This window comes from Labeo rohita, chromosome 3 (assembly GCF_022985175.1).
Source record: "Labeo rohita strain BAU-BD-2019 chromosome 3, IGBB_LRoh.1.0, whole genome shotgun sequence".
NCBI classification, from domain to species: Eukaryota; Metazoa; Chordata; class Actinopteri; order Cypriniformes; family Cyprinidae; genus Labeo; species Labeo rohita.
In genome coordinates this window covers 7,149,810-7,166,969 of record NC_066871.1, presented here as the reverse complement: position 1 = coordinate 7,166,969, position 17,160 = coordinate 7,149,810, and the positions used below count along the sequence as shown (strand labels likewise).

At 40.1% G+C, this 17,160-nt stretch overlaps 1 protein-coding gene across 2 annotated transcripts in view; it reads right to left on the bottom strand.

Moving 5' to 3' along the window:
* col5a3a (collagen, type V, alpha 3a) overlaps positions 1-17,160 on the bottom strand; it is a 67,484-nt gene that overhangs the window by 15,413 nt on the left and 34,911 nt on the right. For both annotated transcript variants that reach the window (XM_051106469.1, XM_051106470.1), the window contains 30 exons: positions 14,613-14,666; positions 14,398-14,451; positions 13,987-14,031; positions 13,299-13,352; positions 13,129-13,173; positions 12,021-12,074; positions 10,189-10,233; positions 9,777-9,830; positions 9,426-9,470; positions 8,922-8,975; positions 8,312-8,356; positions 8,036-8,089; positions 5,284-5,391; positions 5,137-5,190; positions 4,795-4,848; positions 4,668-4,712; positions 4,452-4,505; positions 3,964-4,008; positions 3,784-3,837; positions 3,652-3,705; positions 3,023-3,076; positions 2,780-2,887; positions 2,469-2,558; positions 2,244-2,297; positions 2,048-2,155; positions 1,839-1,946; positions 1,700-1,753; positions 1,555-1,608; positions 1,355-1,462; positions 962-1,015 (listed from right to left, as the gene is read on the bottom strand). In XM_051106469.1, the coding sequence (XP_050962426.1) occupies positions 962-1,015; positions 1,355-1,462; positions 1,555-1,608; positions 1,700-1,753; positions 1,839-1,946; positions 2,048-2,155; positions 2,244-2,297; positions 2,469-2,558; positions 2,780-2,887; positions 3,023-3,076; positions 3,652-3,705; positions 3,784-3,837; positions 3,964-4,008; positions 4,452-4,505; positions 4,668-4,712; positions 4,795-4,848; positions 5,137-5,190; positions 5,284-5,391; positions 8,036-8,089; positions 8,312-8,356; positions 8,922-8,975; positions 9,426-9,470; positions 9,777-9,830; positions 10,189-10,233; positions 12,021-12,074; positions 13,129-13,173; positions 13,299-13,352; positions 13,987-14,031; positions 14,398-14,451; positions 14,613-14,666 (1,863 nt within the window). The remainder of the gene's footprint in view (positions 1-961; positions 1,016-1,354; positions 1,463-1,554; positions 1,609-1,699; positions 1,754-1,838; positions 1,947-2,047; positions 2,156-2,243; positions 2,298-2,468; positions 2,559-2,779; positions 2,888-3,022; positions 3,077-3,651; positions 3,706-3,783; positions 3,838-3,963; positions 4,009-4,451; positions 4,506-4,667; positions 4,713-4,794; positions 4,849-5,136; positions 5,191-5,283; positions 5,392-8,035; positions 8,090-8,311; positions 8,357-8,921; positions 8,976-9,425; positions 9,471-9,776; positions 9,831-10,188; positions 10,234-12,020; positions 12,075-13,128; positions 13,174-13,298; positions 13,353-13,986; positions 14,032-14,397; positions 14,452-14,612; positions 14,667-17,160) is intronic.

The following is a 17,160-nucleotide window of genomic DNA, read 5'->3' as shown; positions in this document are numbered from 1 at the left end:
CAATGACATCAAACCACATGTTGTCAGTCATGATATACTCACTAAATTAAGTAGTTTAATCCATTTGTATTCTAGTTTTATTCAGTAATTCCCTGACAATAAAGTAGGTCACACCAGTGACTTCAACTAAAAGCTTCATATGAAATCATGAGATAAATGAGAACATTTCTGATAACTAAAAAGAGACAGTGGACTTAACATGGGCTTTTTTCATAGATCTTAGGAATAGAAAGAAGCTAGTCAAGTGATGTCATCAGTGTGATTTTTATTTCAAAATAAATGTTTTTGTTAAATGGTAACACCCAAGACACAACTCCAGGGGACCACTACTATTATTATATATTTTTTATAATATTTATTCAGCATTTATTTACTTATTTTTTTTTATATGGCATTTTCATCATATATTGATAGTTATGAATATATTATTGCATTTTAAATGGTAGAAAAACCTGTTTTTGACCTCAAAATAAAGCACTTTCCCTCTGTACATGGCTGTGGGGATAAGCGGTTTTGTGGTGCTTGGAATTCCATAAATTAATTTAAAAATAAATACTGCCACATTAATGGCTCAAGTAACTGTTTAAATAACATATTGTTTCATTTTAAAATATAAAGAAATTGTAACCTTAAAGTGTTTTTCAAGTGTAATATTTCTGTAAAGGCTAGGAACAGAAAAATTGACATTTCCGTAGAATGACCTATGACTATTTCATAGACTAGGGTGGAAGAACACTTTAACTCAACTACAGTCAGTTCAAATCCAAATAATCCTCCTGTGGGATCTGGCAAATTCAATTAAAAAAAATCCAACTCAAGAACTAACAGAGTGACAATTATCAATTCAATTTTCCCAGACTTCCAGCATGCAATATCTAGCATTTAGAGGTATTACAGAGACTAAAATCTGATTCTAGTGCCAAAGTATTCATATGAGGAGTTTATGATATGCACATCTTACCAGAGTTCCAACATTGCCACTCTCTCCCTTCTCTCCAGGGGGTCCTGGCATTCCCTAAATAAACACATTTATATTTAGAGCCATACAGTTTTAGAATTGAGGTGGATTAACCCCCTCAATGAACTGTGAAAACTGTGTCCCATCTGGATGAAGATGAACTAAGATTTTGCAAACAGTGCATTCATGCATGCAGTCAATAGATAAGGACATCTGGAACTGACAGAATGCTCAATATGTAACAGCTCAGGGATGCAGGTTTAAAATGGCAGTCTGTTTGCAAAAATTCCCTTCTGTTATTGATTTTGTTTTTTAGTTTTTTAAACCCAAATTTAATTTCATTGGTTTGGTTTTCATTTAGAGTCATGAGTCATATGTATGTGGCACATGCGGTACCTGCAACCCTGGTGGTCCAGTCGCCCCTTTAAAACCTCGAGGACCTTCGTCTCCTTTAGGGCCGTACATTCCTTGCTGTCCCCGGGGCCCTGGCTCTCCATCCAGACCCTGAAAGAGACATCAGCACTGGACTGTGAACACACACAGAATGCCAAGCATCATCACCCTCACATTGGGTCACACACAACACTCATACATACCGTTGATCCTGGCTGTCCAGGAGGTCCTTGGCTCCCAGGCGGCCCTGGGGGACCCTTTGAGATAAAATACAGAGATATGGTGTTGCATACCTCTAATAAAAGTTCATGTAATATTCAGCACTTATGACAAGATTGAGATACTAACCCCCTCTCCCTTGTCTCCTTTGCTGCCTTTCTGCCCCGGTCCTCCTGTCTCCCCCTGAAAAAAATACTCATGCCAATAAATAACAACCAGCATGAGCACAAGCATGTGCATCTGCTGAAAAAAGTAGTCGAAGGTGTACCTTATCTCCGTCCTCTCCAGGTGGACCAGGCGAACCTGCAGGACCAGGTAATCCCACAGGCCCTTGTTCTCCATCTCGCCCGGCAGGACCAATTGAACCTTTCTCACCCTGAAGAGGAACAGAGGTAATTGGTAATTACTTCTGAAGCTATTCTAGCACAGTAGTAAATCTTCTCATTCCACAGAGTAAAATGTCCTGTCGACACTCACTGGCTCGCCCTTCTCTCCCATTGGCCCAGGGGGGCCGACACCTCCCGTACGACCAGGCTGACCAATGGCACCTGCAGGTCCAGCAGGTCCTCTTTCTCCTGTGGCACCCTGTACAGACAGAGGAATGCAACATTTTAGCTAGGTGAAGTATATTGAGGAAAACACAAAGGTATAGGACAATGGAAAAATCACTTACAGTTGGTCCTGCAACACCAGGGGGGCCCTCCCCACCCTTCAGACCAGCAGTACCCTATTAAACAGTAAATGTAAGACAGTATAAATGAGATATATGCCATCGCCATCTGCCTATTTGTAAAAAGCCTTCTTCAATATTGAAACAGTTGTCGCTTATGTAAAGGCAGCAGCCATCACAGCAGGGATTATAAGAAGATATTCTCTCAGATGTGCTGAGGTACGTTACCGGAGTGCCAGGTAAGCCTCTTTCTCCTCTGAATCCACGGCGCCCAGCAGGACCACTCTTCCCGGGCAGCCCTGCAGGGCCTGGATCTCCCTGGAGACCAGAGAACACAGAAAGATAGATCTCTGTTTCCACAACTCTCTCACTCATTAGGAGTCATCCATCACTCTTTATAGGCACTGAGCCATGCTGGGAGCTTTATTCATATTGAATGAGCAGAAACATATGGAGTGTAATGAGCAATGTAACTTATAACTAGATTAATGTGTTTGGTGTGTTACGTGCCGATGATGATTTCAATGCTAATATCTAACCTTGGCCCCCTCTTTGCCTGTGACTCCTGGCAGACCTTGCTCTCCAGGGGGTCCTGGGGCACCTGGGTGGCCCCTGTCACCAGTGGGGCCAGTCTCCCCACTTTTTCCCTGGAGTAGAAGATAAGTGAGACAGCTTTATTAGATCAGATCAAACATTCATAAATGTTGCATAGCTTAATGGAACTGAACGAAGACTATAAAGCAGGAAGGCATTGTTCATCAAAGCCTGTGTGATCGACTTACCTGTGGGCCAACCACTCCAGCAGGCCCAGGGGGACCAGTTTTTCCTTGAAATCCCTGTATGAAAAAACTTGAATGAAAAAATGTTTTTCCCACTGTTTATAAAACAACGAATTACTATTCTGTCCATCTAGTTATGGGAATTATTTTAAAGCCCAAGATCATATTTAGGCAGTGCACAACCCACACAATTTCTACTTAGGTGAATCGATCATGATTTCTACAAAGAGGGAACACCCCATGCCCCAGAACGTGATTTCTACTAAGGGGGGCTTCGTCCGGGACAACATGCTGAGGTCCACAACTGTACGCATCCCTCTGTTCCTAATGCTGTCCTAAGCCCAGACTTTGGTGATGTGATCCTGCATAAAATGTCGGGTGGTAGTTTGCTGTGAAGTCTACACCAGCAATGAGGGCAAACTGTGGCTCTTAAAAACACCTGTGAGTAATTAAATGACAAGTGTGACATACTGTGGTTTCAGGGTCTTTGCTTAGTTGTCATTTAAGGATTCAGAAGGGTGCTCACAAGTCACATCAAACGTGTCACAAATCCACATCAATCACACCATTTGGGACATGACCATGGTTACCTTTCTCTGAAACTATTCTTTTTAAAATATGAACTGACTCACTGGCTCTCCCCGTTGGCCGGGGTGACCTGGCAACCCATCCTTTCCTGGAGGGCCCTGAAAAGAAAGGACGAAAAAAGTTGGAGATATCCTTTCATTCTTCCAAAGAGTTTTCTTTCTTTACTGGTCACTTACATTTGGTCCCCTTGGCCCGGCCTCTCCATCGTGTCCTTGTGGACCTTGAGGGCCCTGAAGCAGAGCGTAAGAAACACTGTTATTCATTTATCTCCAGCAATGAAAAGAAATGTGAAATCTCATATTAGTCTGGTAGATTGACCGTGTAATATGAGGAGAATTGTAATAGATAACACATACTCTCTCTCCTACGGCACCTTGTGGGCCATCATGACCAGATGAGCCCTGAGCATAAGACAAAGAGAGGGATGTCACATGAATTTAAACACATACAGTACCACCTATTGAAGGGATAGTTCACACAAAAATTTTGTCATTGATTATGCACCCTCATGTTGTTTCAAACCCCGTAAGATCTTTGTTCATCTTCGGAACACAAATTAATTCTCATAGCTTCATAATATTATGGTTGAACCACTAATGTCATGTGGACTATTTTAACAATGTCCTTACTTCCTTTTTGGGCCTTGATTGTGGTAATACCGTTGCTGTCTTTGCAAGGTCAGTAAGTTCTCGGATTTCATCAGAAAATTCTTGATTTGTGGAAGATGAATGAAGGTCTTACGGGTTTGGAAGACATGAGGATGAGTAATTATTGACAGAATTTTCATTTTTTGGGTGAACTATCCCTTTAAAAGAGACTCGATGAGGACGAATAGATTTCTTACCTTGGCTCCAGGCTTTCCTGTCGGTCCTCTTGCTCCTCTTCCCCCACGTGAACCCTACAAACAAGAGGAACCAAACACACAAATATGCTCATAAAGAAAGCATGATTAAAGCAATTGTTCAATCAATTTTTACTGACTGTTTCCTCAATAATCCTTGTATGTGTTTGTAGTAAAACAGCAGAGGCTTTAGATTTCATTACCATGTTTAAGACTTACATTTGGACCTCTTTCACCATCAGGACCAGGCTGTCCAGCAGAACCCTGTAAAGAAAGCATATAAAAAATGAGCACACACACATTAATGTAGTCCCTCGGACATTGTGCCATGGCACCGGCCTCTTACCCTCTTTCCTTTCTCTCCTTCCACCCCAGCTGTTCCAGGAAAGCCCACTGATCCCTGTGGACCGATGCGAAGGTTAATCAATTACCACATTCCATTCATTAATCAACCTCTACATTTAATTAACCACAAATTAACCTCTGAAGTCCCATTACCATAAATAAGCCAAATAATAATTGTAGTTTCAGATAAGCTATTAATAAAACAGCCTCTAAATGCCCATTAATCATCCTCAGTAAAATGTAATATTGAAATATTAATATACCATGACTGAAACCTGCGGCTTTTAGATTTCAGTTAAAAAAAAAAAATCAGGTTATTGTTATTTCAACAATAATGCTTTACCTTAGAGCCTTGCCTGCCGGGATATCCAGGCAATCCTGGAACACCAAGTTTGCCCTACACATGGAACGAAAAGTCAGGAAAATAAAGGCAAACAAAAATAATTGGAAAGTAAGCCCATTAGACTGTTGGTATAGAAGCAGCAATTACCTTTTCTCCAGCAATGCCTGCAGGTCCAGGCTCTCCCAAGGGACCTGACTGACCCTTCGGCCCCTCTGGTCCATCTTCACCACGACTTCCAGGAGCTCCATTATCACCCTGAGCATGCACACACACAACTATTAAAGCTACAATATATGCCATCTATAAATATACATTCTGACATTTTCTGAATAAACTGAGTGGTTACCGCCTTTTTGTGTTTTTGCCAAAATACCTTTCCTCAACAAGCTGCACAATATGAAGTGTAACTTGTGTCAATAGCACAGTGTTTGACCCCACATAAAAAAATAGTACTGTACTATAGTAAGCTGTAGTAGATTAAAGTATACTGTAGTATATTATAGTATTTTCTACACTTTGTTAACTTATACTACATCATACTGTGGTAATAACTATAGTGAGTTCATAAACAGTAGTAAATACTGTAGTAAACTTTAGTTTATAAAACAGATTCTGATTGGTTGAGCCGCATTCAAAGCTCCCTTTAAGACAAGTCATTTCACTGGGCGGCCAACTTTGAAACGTCTCTCGGGCAGGCAAGTGCTGCTCCTATCTCTTTGAATTGGGAAACATCAAATTCTCCAAAACTGTTCACCAAGTTTACGATTAAACTTCATATTTGAAATCACCAATGAAATCTGACAACAACTGCCTCATAAATGTTGTTCCTTATGCTCCAATAGCACTAAAAAAAGCTTATTTCTCAGGCAAGATCAGCCAGTGCACATGCGCACGTCTCAGAACGCTGACTGTTTCTATAGCAACCGGGACTTCTAACGGCAGCTACAGTGATGTGCTGACTTTACAGATTAGCGATTGGCTCATTTATTCCAAAGACGGGGCTTCGCGACCATAGTGAGCGTTGCATGTTTCCCCATTCAAAACTATGGGAGTGACAGACAAACATACATCTTCATTTAATTTTGTGTGTTGCTTGACAACCACTTTGTTGCAACCACAACTGTTTCTGAGGAACTACACTGTTTGGTGGAAAAATACTGTTTTTATTTACATCATTACATTTTATTTGCTCAGTTTTATTTTGTGAAACCTTACTACATATATGGAATAACCATTTTATAAAAGCAATAAGCCCTGTGAAGCCATGGTTTATAGTGAATTTATAACAGCTAAGGGGCTTTTAGGCTAACGATGCCCCTTAGCTGTTGTAAATTCACTGTAAACCACGGCTTCTTGTGGCTTATTGCTTTAATTTACTATAGTCAACTGTAGTAAATTGTAGTACACTGTAGTACAGGGATATTACAGTACTTACTACACTTTACACTCTAGTATGACCTATAGTGAGTTTATAATTGACCCTTCGCACAAACCTGCCCTCCCTAGTTACTGCTGCTATGTCCGACAAACAATGCCGCTCTCACACTACACATCATGTTCTCACATAGTGAAAAATACATTGCGGAAAAAAGAGGAAGCTGACAACACACCGACAGACAAGACAGAGCAGGTTACTTCTGGTATAAAACAAATGTCTCAGCTTTAAAATGTTGTCATTTTTTATAAATTCAAACAATAAATATGGTTTTATGGCTCTTTAATGTGTTGTGACAGATCACTGTATTGCCTTATTAAATCAATGACACGTACACTGATCCTTTTTTCCTCTTTACTTAAAGCATGGAAAACCTTTAATGAACATCAGTGTTTTATTTCAACTGCAGAAAGATGTCGATTTTAAGTCCACCAAAGGTAATCTATTCTCCTGTCTGATTTGTTTGTCGGACAGAAACGCGGATTCTGTGTTATGATTGGTCAGATCGCCTGTCAGTCAAGCTGTTTGCGAAGGGTCAATTGTAGTAAAATTAAGTTTTTACTATAGTAAACTGTATTAATACTGTAATATACTGTAGTATATTATACTTTTTGAAAACAATACAGACAGATAATCATTTATACCATCGTCTAAAGGACATTTTGTAAGGCAAACAATAATTAACTCTTTTTTGCTTTTTTTACTTTTTAACAATAATTTAACTACATGACAACAATTATCAGCGCTCGTGCACTAGGGATGGGTGATATAGCAGAAGTAATAGTACTGACGACGCTCCAGGAAATCTCTAATCCAGGGATCGCTGTCGCTGAATAAAATGCAGATAGAGAAATTTTAACTTGACAATAAAACATATGATAGCTACCATATATTGTTGTCTGTGTTCTACAAGCAATCTTGGGTATTTTTATAAGGATAAAGTATATTTATAATGCAAGGCTAATCAACATAGCTTTTATAATACTATAAAATAGTATGATTTCAGCCTCATTCTGTGATATGAAACCATGGCTGATCACAAAAGTTTATTTCAAACACTATGTTATGAAGTTAATTTAGAGAAAAAGCATGTCAATAACTGATATCTTTGTTGGACAACAGGTTCGTAAACAGGTTCATACACATGCAAAATTGCACACATAATACTAGACTTTATCGTTATTATCTATGAAAGACTAATTCTTATTGTGGGGAAAATTTTTACCGGTATATCGCAAACGATAAGATATTGCCCATCCCTATCATGCACATTCGCAAATTTGTCCTGTTATTTTCCTACTGGTGAGACTGGAGAAGGCTCATGGTTACAAGGAATGCCAAATTACCTTTTCCAAATGTATGTAGTATGAATTAACCAAATAGAATACCACACTATTCACTGTAGTTTAATACTTAAGGCACTGAAAAATAAGCAATAACAGTGATGTTTGGAATCAGACTCACTCTGTCTCCTTTGATGCCCATGTCACCCTTGGCCCCTGGGAAACCATCTTCACCCTGCAACAGACAAAAAGAATTCAACTAGCCAGAAATACCTTGAAATTCCTCCACACAGAAGTACAGCATGACACACTCAAAAAACAGCCGAGAAAATCATACATCATGTGATGCCACTATCAGTAAAGCACTGTGCTTTATCACTAGACTGATAACTGAATGTGTCTTCTCTTCCCTTGGCTTTGTTATAAGAAAACAAGTGGATTATGTTTTTTCTCATACCTTCTCCCCCTTGCTACCCTTGAGTCCCCTCACCCCGTCTGCGCCCTGTTAGAAAAGAACAAAATGTATCAGTGTGTGCCGCAGGGATCTCTGCACATCTCCAAAATCCAGGTAGGGAACGTTCACCTGAAAGGCAGAATCTCAGACAGGATGTCTTGACATGAATACCAGCACTGGCTGTTTTAAGTAATAAAAGTCAGGCCTTGCAAAATGCTCTGAGGTAAGACATACAGCAACAAATAAAAACACCATAGTGACAGAATATAGACACAGACGATAATAATCTGGATGACACCTTCAGAGCAGATTTATGTGCTAGCAGGATAAATCCATTTTTTATTCCTTGACCACATGCTGAAGGCATCACACACATCCACACAAACAAGCCCGGACAGGTTTCGTTTTCCTCCTTGTTGCGTTTTCGACTGTCCATCATGAGTGCTGCGCACTGTCAAGGTTTTTCCGGGGAGAATTAAACTGGTTTACCTGAGCCAGTTGTCTGCCATTCACCCACAGTCCGACTGTCAATCAAAAGTCCGCTATCCTAGACCGAATGTCTTTGAGTGTCTTTGGAGCTAACCGCACAAGCTGCGACCTCAAAACTGCTCACCTTGACTCCGCGGGGCCCGGGATATCCAACCGGCCCTTGTGCTCCAGATAAACCCTGAATAGAGAAAGAAACAATGTCTGTTTAGTGTTCAAGCAGTGAAGGGGAAAGCACTGCACTAACAATACCAAGACATTTATCTGCGATTAAACTATGTGTGCCGACGACAATACGTTAGCACGAACGCTCGCCGATGATGACACAGTTCAAGGGTACATTGGTGAAAACGAAACAATGACCACACAATGGCGATGGCTTGATTCAAGTGTGCAATTACTGCGATAGCGCACGCATAAAAGCACGCCGTTATGCTTTGTGAACGGTGATAATTTAGCAACTGCAGCTGGAGCGCCTATAACAAAAGGCTTCAGACAGAGGGGACCACGAACAGGGCAGCGCTTTTCTGCGTGGTGCCTCTTGGCTCTCTCTGTTTCCTCTTCAAATTTTCACCGCTTATTCAGGTCAGTGGAGCAGTAATGTGTATGTGTGTGTGTGATTGTAACCCACCTGGTGTCCCTTCTCCCCAGGGGGTCCCTCTCTTCCAGGATGACCCTGTGATTTGAACAGGATAACCAGGTGTTAGCATGACAGCAGGCTGATTAGGGGACATCCTGTTTCTGTGAGAGAGCTAATGAGCCAACACAAAAGGCCAGGCTTGGACTAAGGACTCTGCATCATCGCTTTTTCAGCATTCTGTGCATGAAAATTATGCTGTGAAGATTTATTGCAAATGTTTGTGGTAGCCAATGCGCATGTGTCCGTACGCACCATAGTGTCCCCTGCTGGCTGGTAGAGATACTTAATAAATAAAACTAATTAAAATTCAGTCCTATGACAGGTTTGGAGAACAGTACTTACTGGAGGACCATCAATCCCAGGTAGGCCCTGCATTCCAGGTTTGCCCTCAGGGCCCTGTTTGAAAAAAAAAAAAAAACACATACACACACACACACAAACAAACAAACGCTCAATATTGAATCCTCTGAACCAAACCACAAACCAAAACCTTCTTTGTACCCAGCATGCCCAGCTTGTTAACGACAATCAATATCTATAATATGCTTAGGCACATTTGAGAGAAGTTGTGTGTGCGTGTGTGCATCAAGTTTCACTATTGATTATCTGTCTAGCTTCACATGGAAATCTGAATACAAGCACACACACTAAGATGCTCGCTCGCCCACACTCAACGCTTCTTTTCAAATGCTCATCTACTAAGAGGTCAAGGGTCAGTACTTTAAAACTAAAATAAAGCAAGACTAGAGTTTACCTTCTCTCCTGGAAGGCCTATAGGCCCCTGTGGACCAGGGAAGCCCTGAAAGAGAACATAATTCTTTATTCAAATGCATTCTAACAGTACATATTTGCACTGCTGGTGTGGCTTCATTAAGCAACACATTCTCACTCCCAACTTGTCTCATATTGATGCTTGGTCAGGACCATTTGGCGTCACTTTCTGACACACAGGGTACCCCTTTAGTGTCATTTTTTGGCGTGCAGGGTCTTTCATTGGTTTAAATAAGAAACCCTTGGCGTCAATATGCCAATGCGAAAAGCACTGAGAATTTTATTGTCATGATTAAATTATATATTGGGTAATAATGTTGCCATTATTGCATATATGTTGGGGTGTGATTTTTCTATGTAAACAGTCACAACAGTTTTATTTATATTAACCTATTTACACATTTATGAGCACGTAACCCAACCCCTGCCCCTAAACCTACCATTTGTCAACAAAACAGATAAAACAGGCAGATACAGCTACAGTCATCATTTATTAAAAAAATATTCATATTCCAGGTTTTGTGAGAGTAATGGACGTAAAGAGAAATTTCTTTAATCATTTGAGGAAAATATTTTAGGATTCCTTTCCATATAGTGGACTTATATGGTGCCCCTGAGTTTGAACTTCCAAAATGTAGTTTAAATGCAGTTTCAAGGGGCTCTACATGATCCCAGCCAAGGAATAAGGTTCTTATCTAAAGAAACGATTTGTTATTTTCTAAAAAAAAATTACAATTTATGTACTTTTTAACTTCAAATGCTTGTCTTGTCTAGGTCTGCGTGAACTCTGTTTTTTCCGGTTCAAGACAGTTAGGGTATGTCGAAAAACTCCCATCTAATTTTCTCCTCCAATTTCAAAATCATCCTAAATTGCTGCAGAAGTACCGACCCAGTGTTTACAAAGTGAACGTGCAAAGAAGGTCAAACTCCCCTTACCAAAAAATGGTAAAACAGTGATGTAGGGCGATTTTAAAGATGGAGGAGAAAATGACATGTGAGTTTTTCAACATACCCTAACTGTATTGAACCAGAAAAAACAGAGTTCAGGCAGACCTAGATGAGCGTTTGAGGTTAAAAAGTATGTAAATTGTATTCTTTTTTTAGAAAATAACCAATGGTTTTGCTAGATAAGACCCTTCTTCTTGGCTGGGATCATTTAGAGTCCTTTGAAGCCGCATTTAAACTGCATTTTGGAAGTTCAAACTCCAGGGCTCCACAGATGTCCACTATATGGAGAGAAATCCTGAAATGTTTTCCTCAAAAACATAATTTCTTTACGACTGAAGAAAGAAAGACATGAACACCTTGGATGACAAAGGGGTGAGTATATTATCTGTAAATTTTTTTGTTCTGGAAGTGAACTTCTTTAATGAAGCAGGATCATTTTCAGCAATTAAAACCTTATGTTTTACTCTTTCCTTCACAAAAAGACATCATATGGCTCCAGAAGACTTGGAATGCAACACAGCTTGTTTGTAATGCTTTTAAACTGCTTGGTTATGGTCAGTTTTTGCAATAAATACATGCGACTGTATTTATATTTGCCTGTTATGTGTGTTATATTTGTTTAGATGTGGGTAGGTTTAAGGTAGGGCTGGGGTTAGGTACTCCAATAAAGGTATAAATGTATATAAAATTATTTCTATTTTTTACAAATGCATGCAAGCCATTAACTTAAGACAAACAGTTGAAAACAATGGAGGACACTGCATGGTGAAAAATACCTTGAGCATCCTGACCTAGCGTCAGTATGTGACGAGTTGGGAGTGAGAACGTGTTGCATTTAGCAATACTGGAATGTACATAAATGTATACCTGTACGCCTGGGTTCCCCTGTTGACCTGGAGGTCCAGGTTCACCAGATGGTCCCTGTAAAATGGTGAAAAAATCATCAGTTTTGCATGATAAAAAAAAAATCATCATTTTGTAAAGACGTTCTTTTAGGACTTTGACTGCCTTCAAGTCCTCCTAGGAAGTTTCTACTTAGTTTGCAAGTCTAATCACGACTAAGTGCATTCAAGTTATTTAAAATGGACATGGTGGGCTATTTTGTGTTTATTTGTTGCTCTAGTACCACAGAATCAAGGGCAAAGGATGTGCATTATTGGTGCTTTAACTAGGTTTTAGCTCTCTCCAGCTGTCACTGAGAACGATGGGAAATATAGTTTTGTTGTGCAGGGCTGTCATCTCATAAACTGGCTAAATGAGTAGTATTTTCTGTCAGGCTTTATAGCTGATTTTAATCAACAGTATTCAAAGTGCATACAAATTAAAATATACCGTCATCATTCACGATGAAAATTCAACCCACAGTTTGTAAAAACAACAAATAATATGTTGAGTCTTGCACACTAAGACTCATCCATATGGGTAATGGCCAACATATCCATATACTTTCATTGTAAGTGCATTTCTGTCAACACATTTTTTTTTTTTTTTTTTTTTTAAACTGTGGAAGGAGTCCAAATTTTCTGTGGTAAGCCACAGATGTTGTCAATAAAGCTTAAGTTGTTTTTAACCCAGGAACACTTCTTTAATTATAACCAATATCAATTAGCTTCCCCTGTGATTCTTTAATTGACCAGCCCCCAACTCTGAAAATTGGGTCTCAAGGAAATGTTCCCATTGGTAATTAAACCATTGTGGTGTCATTCATTTGCAATCATCTTGTAAATACTATCATTCCAGCATGACTTAACAGCAGCTTATGTCAGTTGATAAGATGCAGGCTTGAGGTAACTTTGCTCTACAGTTCTCAAGGGATCTGTTACCCTGTCTGCCAGTGCAACAGACCCTACGGGTTATATCTCAGTGGTTATATCTGACATGTTATTTTGAACAACCATACTTAACCTCCCTCTGGAATTTATATGTCTGCAGACATTGTGTAATACATGCATTGAAAACTTCATAGCAGACCCACCAAGTTGCCCTTTGCCCCTTGAACACCATCAACGCCTTGAATTCCCTAAAAGCAAAACACAAGGTTTTGTTTCACATAACTGCAGCAGTTAAACATCTTAAGCACCTCTATTCAAGTTGTGCATGAAAACTAGCCATTATGTAAATATGACAGAGGGGCATTTGTCTTACCTGCTGCCCAGGTGGACCAGGTGGCCCTCTTGGCCCCACAAGTCCTCTTAGCCCCTGTAAAGAAAAACAATCAGAAACTCATCAAAAACTCCCATTAACGTTATGAAGGTCAAGTGTGTTAATGATCGAACAGTATATCACAGTAAGTATGTACAAGGGTGTTTATGCACATCTGTGCTGATGTGTATATGAACGTGTGTAAAACTCATCTTTCCTCTAGTATGTGTGTGTGTGTGTGTGTGTGTGTGTGTGTGTGTTTTGTTTTTGTCAGTCTTGGTCTTTGTACACCGGCCAAGCCACCTGTTCCAGAGCCACATCTGTGATCTCCAGGGAGGTGATTGATATGGAAATATAATCATGCAGGCCAGGATTTCATCTCTTCCCTTCACCAATCTCCCAGCTCATCTATCTCCATCCCCGCATTTATCTCCACAGCATCTCTGTCTCTCGCCAGGCACTGCACTGTAATGGTGCTCAAGTCCCTTACTACTCTGGGTGATCCATTTAAACAGCCGGAGCCCCAATGGATCACAGCTCACCTGCCGAGACTTAAATGGCGCTTGAGCCACCGTTAATCAGCCTGTGCCAAGCAGGAACACGGGGCTGCCCATGGGATGTCAGAGACGTGTGTGTGTTTATGCGCCCATGTGCCTGTGTATCTGTTTGTGGGTTGGGTCATGTCACTTACAGGTTCTCCCGGTTGCCCTCTTGGTCCAACAGGTCCATCCGAACCCTGTAATAGGAAATGTCAATCAACAGTTCAGGCAAGTTTGCCAACATCTTCATTGTGGTAGAAAAAAACAAGATGCAGCCTTTAGTCTTTGAGGAGGGATGTCAGAAGGGTTATGTATGCAAAAATATTCCCATTCTTGAAAGCTGTGATCAATGTGAATCGCTGCTGCATACATTTTTCAACTTTGCATAATGAGAACATCCCACACAGTGCACGGCTTGTCTCTTTCATGCGATTTGTGAGTACACACCTGGGGCAGTGCAGGGGATCTTTAAACGGATTATTAGTAATCTGATAAAAGACTCATTTAGGGGGTTCCACAAAGCTCCGAAAAGCAGGATTGAAGGAAAGGCGAATTGGTATTACCTTATGACCAGGCTCTCCGGGTGGACCTTGGGGTCCAGGTTTTCCTCTGTCTCCCTGAAAAATGTTCACATTTGAGATACGGCACACAATATGAATTCTAAATTAGATCTAATAAAGTGAAGCGGAGCGTTTAGACACATCTAAGAGCCACTCCTGACTGAGCAGTAAACAGACTGTGTGATTTGATTAAGCAATTTGGTGTTCTCTATACGCACTCTATGTCCTTTGTCTCCTGGAAGACCAGGTAGTCCATCAAAGCCCCTGTCACCCTGCAAAAAAGACAGAGATCCATGAGCAAGATGGACAAACAGCCTTTTCAAGCACGCACTCCAGCAGCACACTTCATTAGCTAAACAGAACTCGTGTTCTTTCACAATGTCATATGCTTTGCTTCGAACACACGAGCGCACAGGCGCGAGCTGTGACTATGGGGCAGAGGTGTGTGTGGCATGTGGCAGGGTTTGACAGGCCGCCTCAGAGGAACCTTCCCATCTGCTGCGATTCTCAGCCCGCATCCGGTGCTGGGACTCGGAGAGCTGCGGGAGCACCTCACACTTCCTCATCAAACACGCTGCTGTTGTGCTAAATAGCTCTGCGTGATTTATTTACTGACGGGTCCTGCAGCTGGACAGGGCTGAATGCTTGCTATTGTCAGCACACACAATAAAACACAGCTCCCAATAGCAAACGGTTCCGTCAATGACCAGAACTATTAGGGTCAAATTAAAGTTTCCGGTGTTCCCGTTTAGCTCTGGCAGCTGAACCTACAATTTGAGTACATAGACATACAAGCTAATCACACATAGTAACTGGATATCTGTGGTGGTTGCCCATGCAGAACTCGCCAATATATAGAGAGCTGTGGGAATGAGTCCTAAAATCCAGAAAATTCTGCTTATATCAGCCCCAAGTTAGTGGGTTTTTGTATTAGGTTTTTGGTTAAATGCCTGAAATAAAGTTTGTGGCTCACACAAGCTCAAAATATTTTCATGTTTATTCTACATAAAATACTTTAAAGGACAAAACATTTCAATTTACTCACCCCTTGTCATCCAAGATGTTCGTGTCTTTCTTTCTTCAGTCGTAAAGAAAGTATGTTTTTTGAGGAAAAAATATTAGGAATTTTCTTCATATGGTGGACCTCATTGGTGCCCACGAGTTTGAACTTACAAAACGCAGTTTAATTGCAGCTTCAAAGGACTCTACTTCCCAGCAGAGGAAGAAGAGTCTTATCTAGTAAATGATCGGTTATTTTATACACTTTTTAACCACAAATGCTTGTCTTGTCTAGCTCTTTGCAATGCACATGCATACTCTGTGCCCTCTGGTTCAATACAGTTAGGGTATGTTCAAAAACACCCATCTCATTTTCTCCTCCAACTTCAAAATCATCCTACTTCGCTGTTTTACCTTTTTTTGTAAAGGGTGTTTGATCTTTTTTGCATGTTCACTTTGTAAACACTGAGTCGGTACTTCTGCAGCGATGTAGAACGATTTTGAAGTTGGGAGAGAAAATGAGATGAGAGTTTTTCGACATACGCTAACTGTATTGAACCAGAGTGCACAGAGTATGCATGCGCAGAGCTAGACAAGATGAGAATTTGAGGTTAAAAAGTATAAAAATTGTACATTTTTTTCATAAAATAACCTATTCTCCAACTTCAAAATTGGCCTACATCGCTGCAGAAGTTCTGACCCAGTGTTTACAAAGTGAACATGCAAAGAAGATTAAACGCCCTTTACAAAAAATGTGAAACAGCAATGTAGGACAGTTTTGAAGTTGGAGAAGAAAATGAGATGGGAGTTTTTCGACATACCCTAACTGTCTTGAACTGGAATACACAGAGTTCACACAGAGACAAGATGAGCATTTGAGGTTAAAAAGAAAATAGCCAATCGTTTCGCTAGATAAGACTCTTCTTCCTTGGCTGGGATTGTTTAGAGCCCTTTGAAGCTGCATTTAAACTGCATTTTGGAAGTTCAAACTCGCGGGCACCACAGAAGTCCACTTTATGTAGAGAAATCCCAGAATGTTTTCTTCAAAAAACATAATTTCTTTATGACTGAAGAAATAAAGACATGAACATCTGCTTCTAGCTAAAATGGCTAAAGTGGTTAAATGAGAGTACAGAAGTTGTCGAGAACATTAAACATCACACCAAATAGGAAGACTTGTCTACTCACTGGTCCATTTTTATTGTGTTTATAACAGTTTATAATAGTTTATAACTATTATGAACTATTCTAACTCAAACCTTCCAACTTGCAGCTTTTAAATAAAGATTTAAAGGGTTAGTTCACTTCCAGAATAAAAAATATTACTGATAATTTACTCAAACCCCAGTGTCATCCATGTCATGTTGATGTCTTTCTTTCTTCAGTCAAAAACAAATTAAAACATTTCAGGATTTTTTCCATATAGTGGATTTCAGTGGGAGCCAGTGAGTTGAAGGTCCAAACTGCAGTTTCAGTGCAGCTTCAAAGGGCTCTACACGATCCCAAATGTGGAATAAGGGTCTTATCTAGCAAAACAATCTGCCTTAAAAAATTAAAATAAAAATGTATATACTTTTTACACACAAATGTTTGTCTTGCCTGTAATCCATGAAAACGAGCTAGTACAAGACGAGCATTTATGGTTAAAAAGTATATACATTTTTATTTAATTTTTTTTTAATATGACAGATCGTTTCACTATGTAAGATCCTTATTCCTCGGCTGGGGCCGTGTAGAGCCCTTTAAAGCTGTATTGAAACTGCAAAT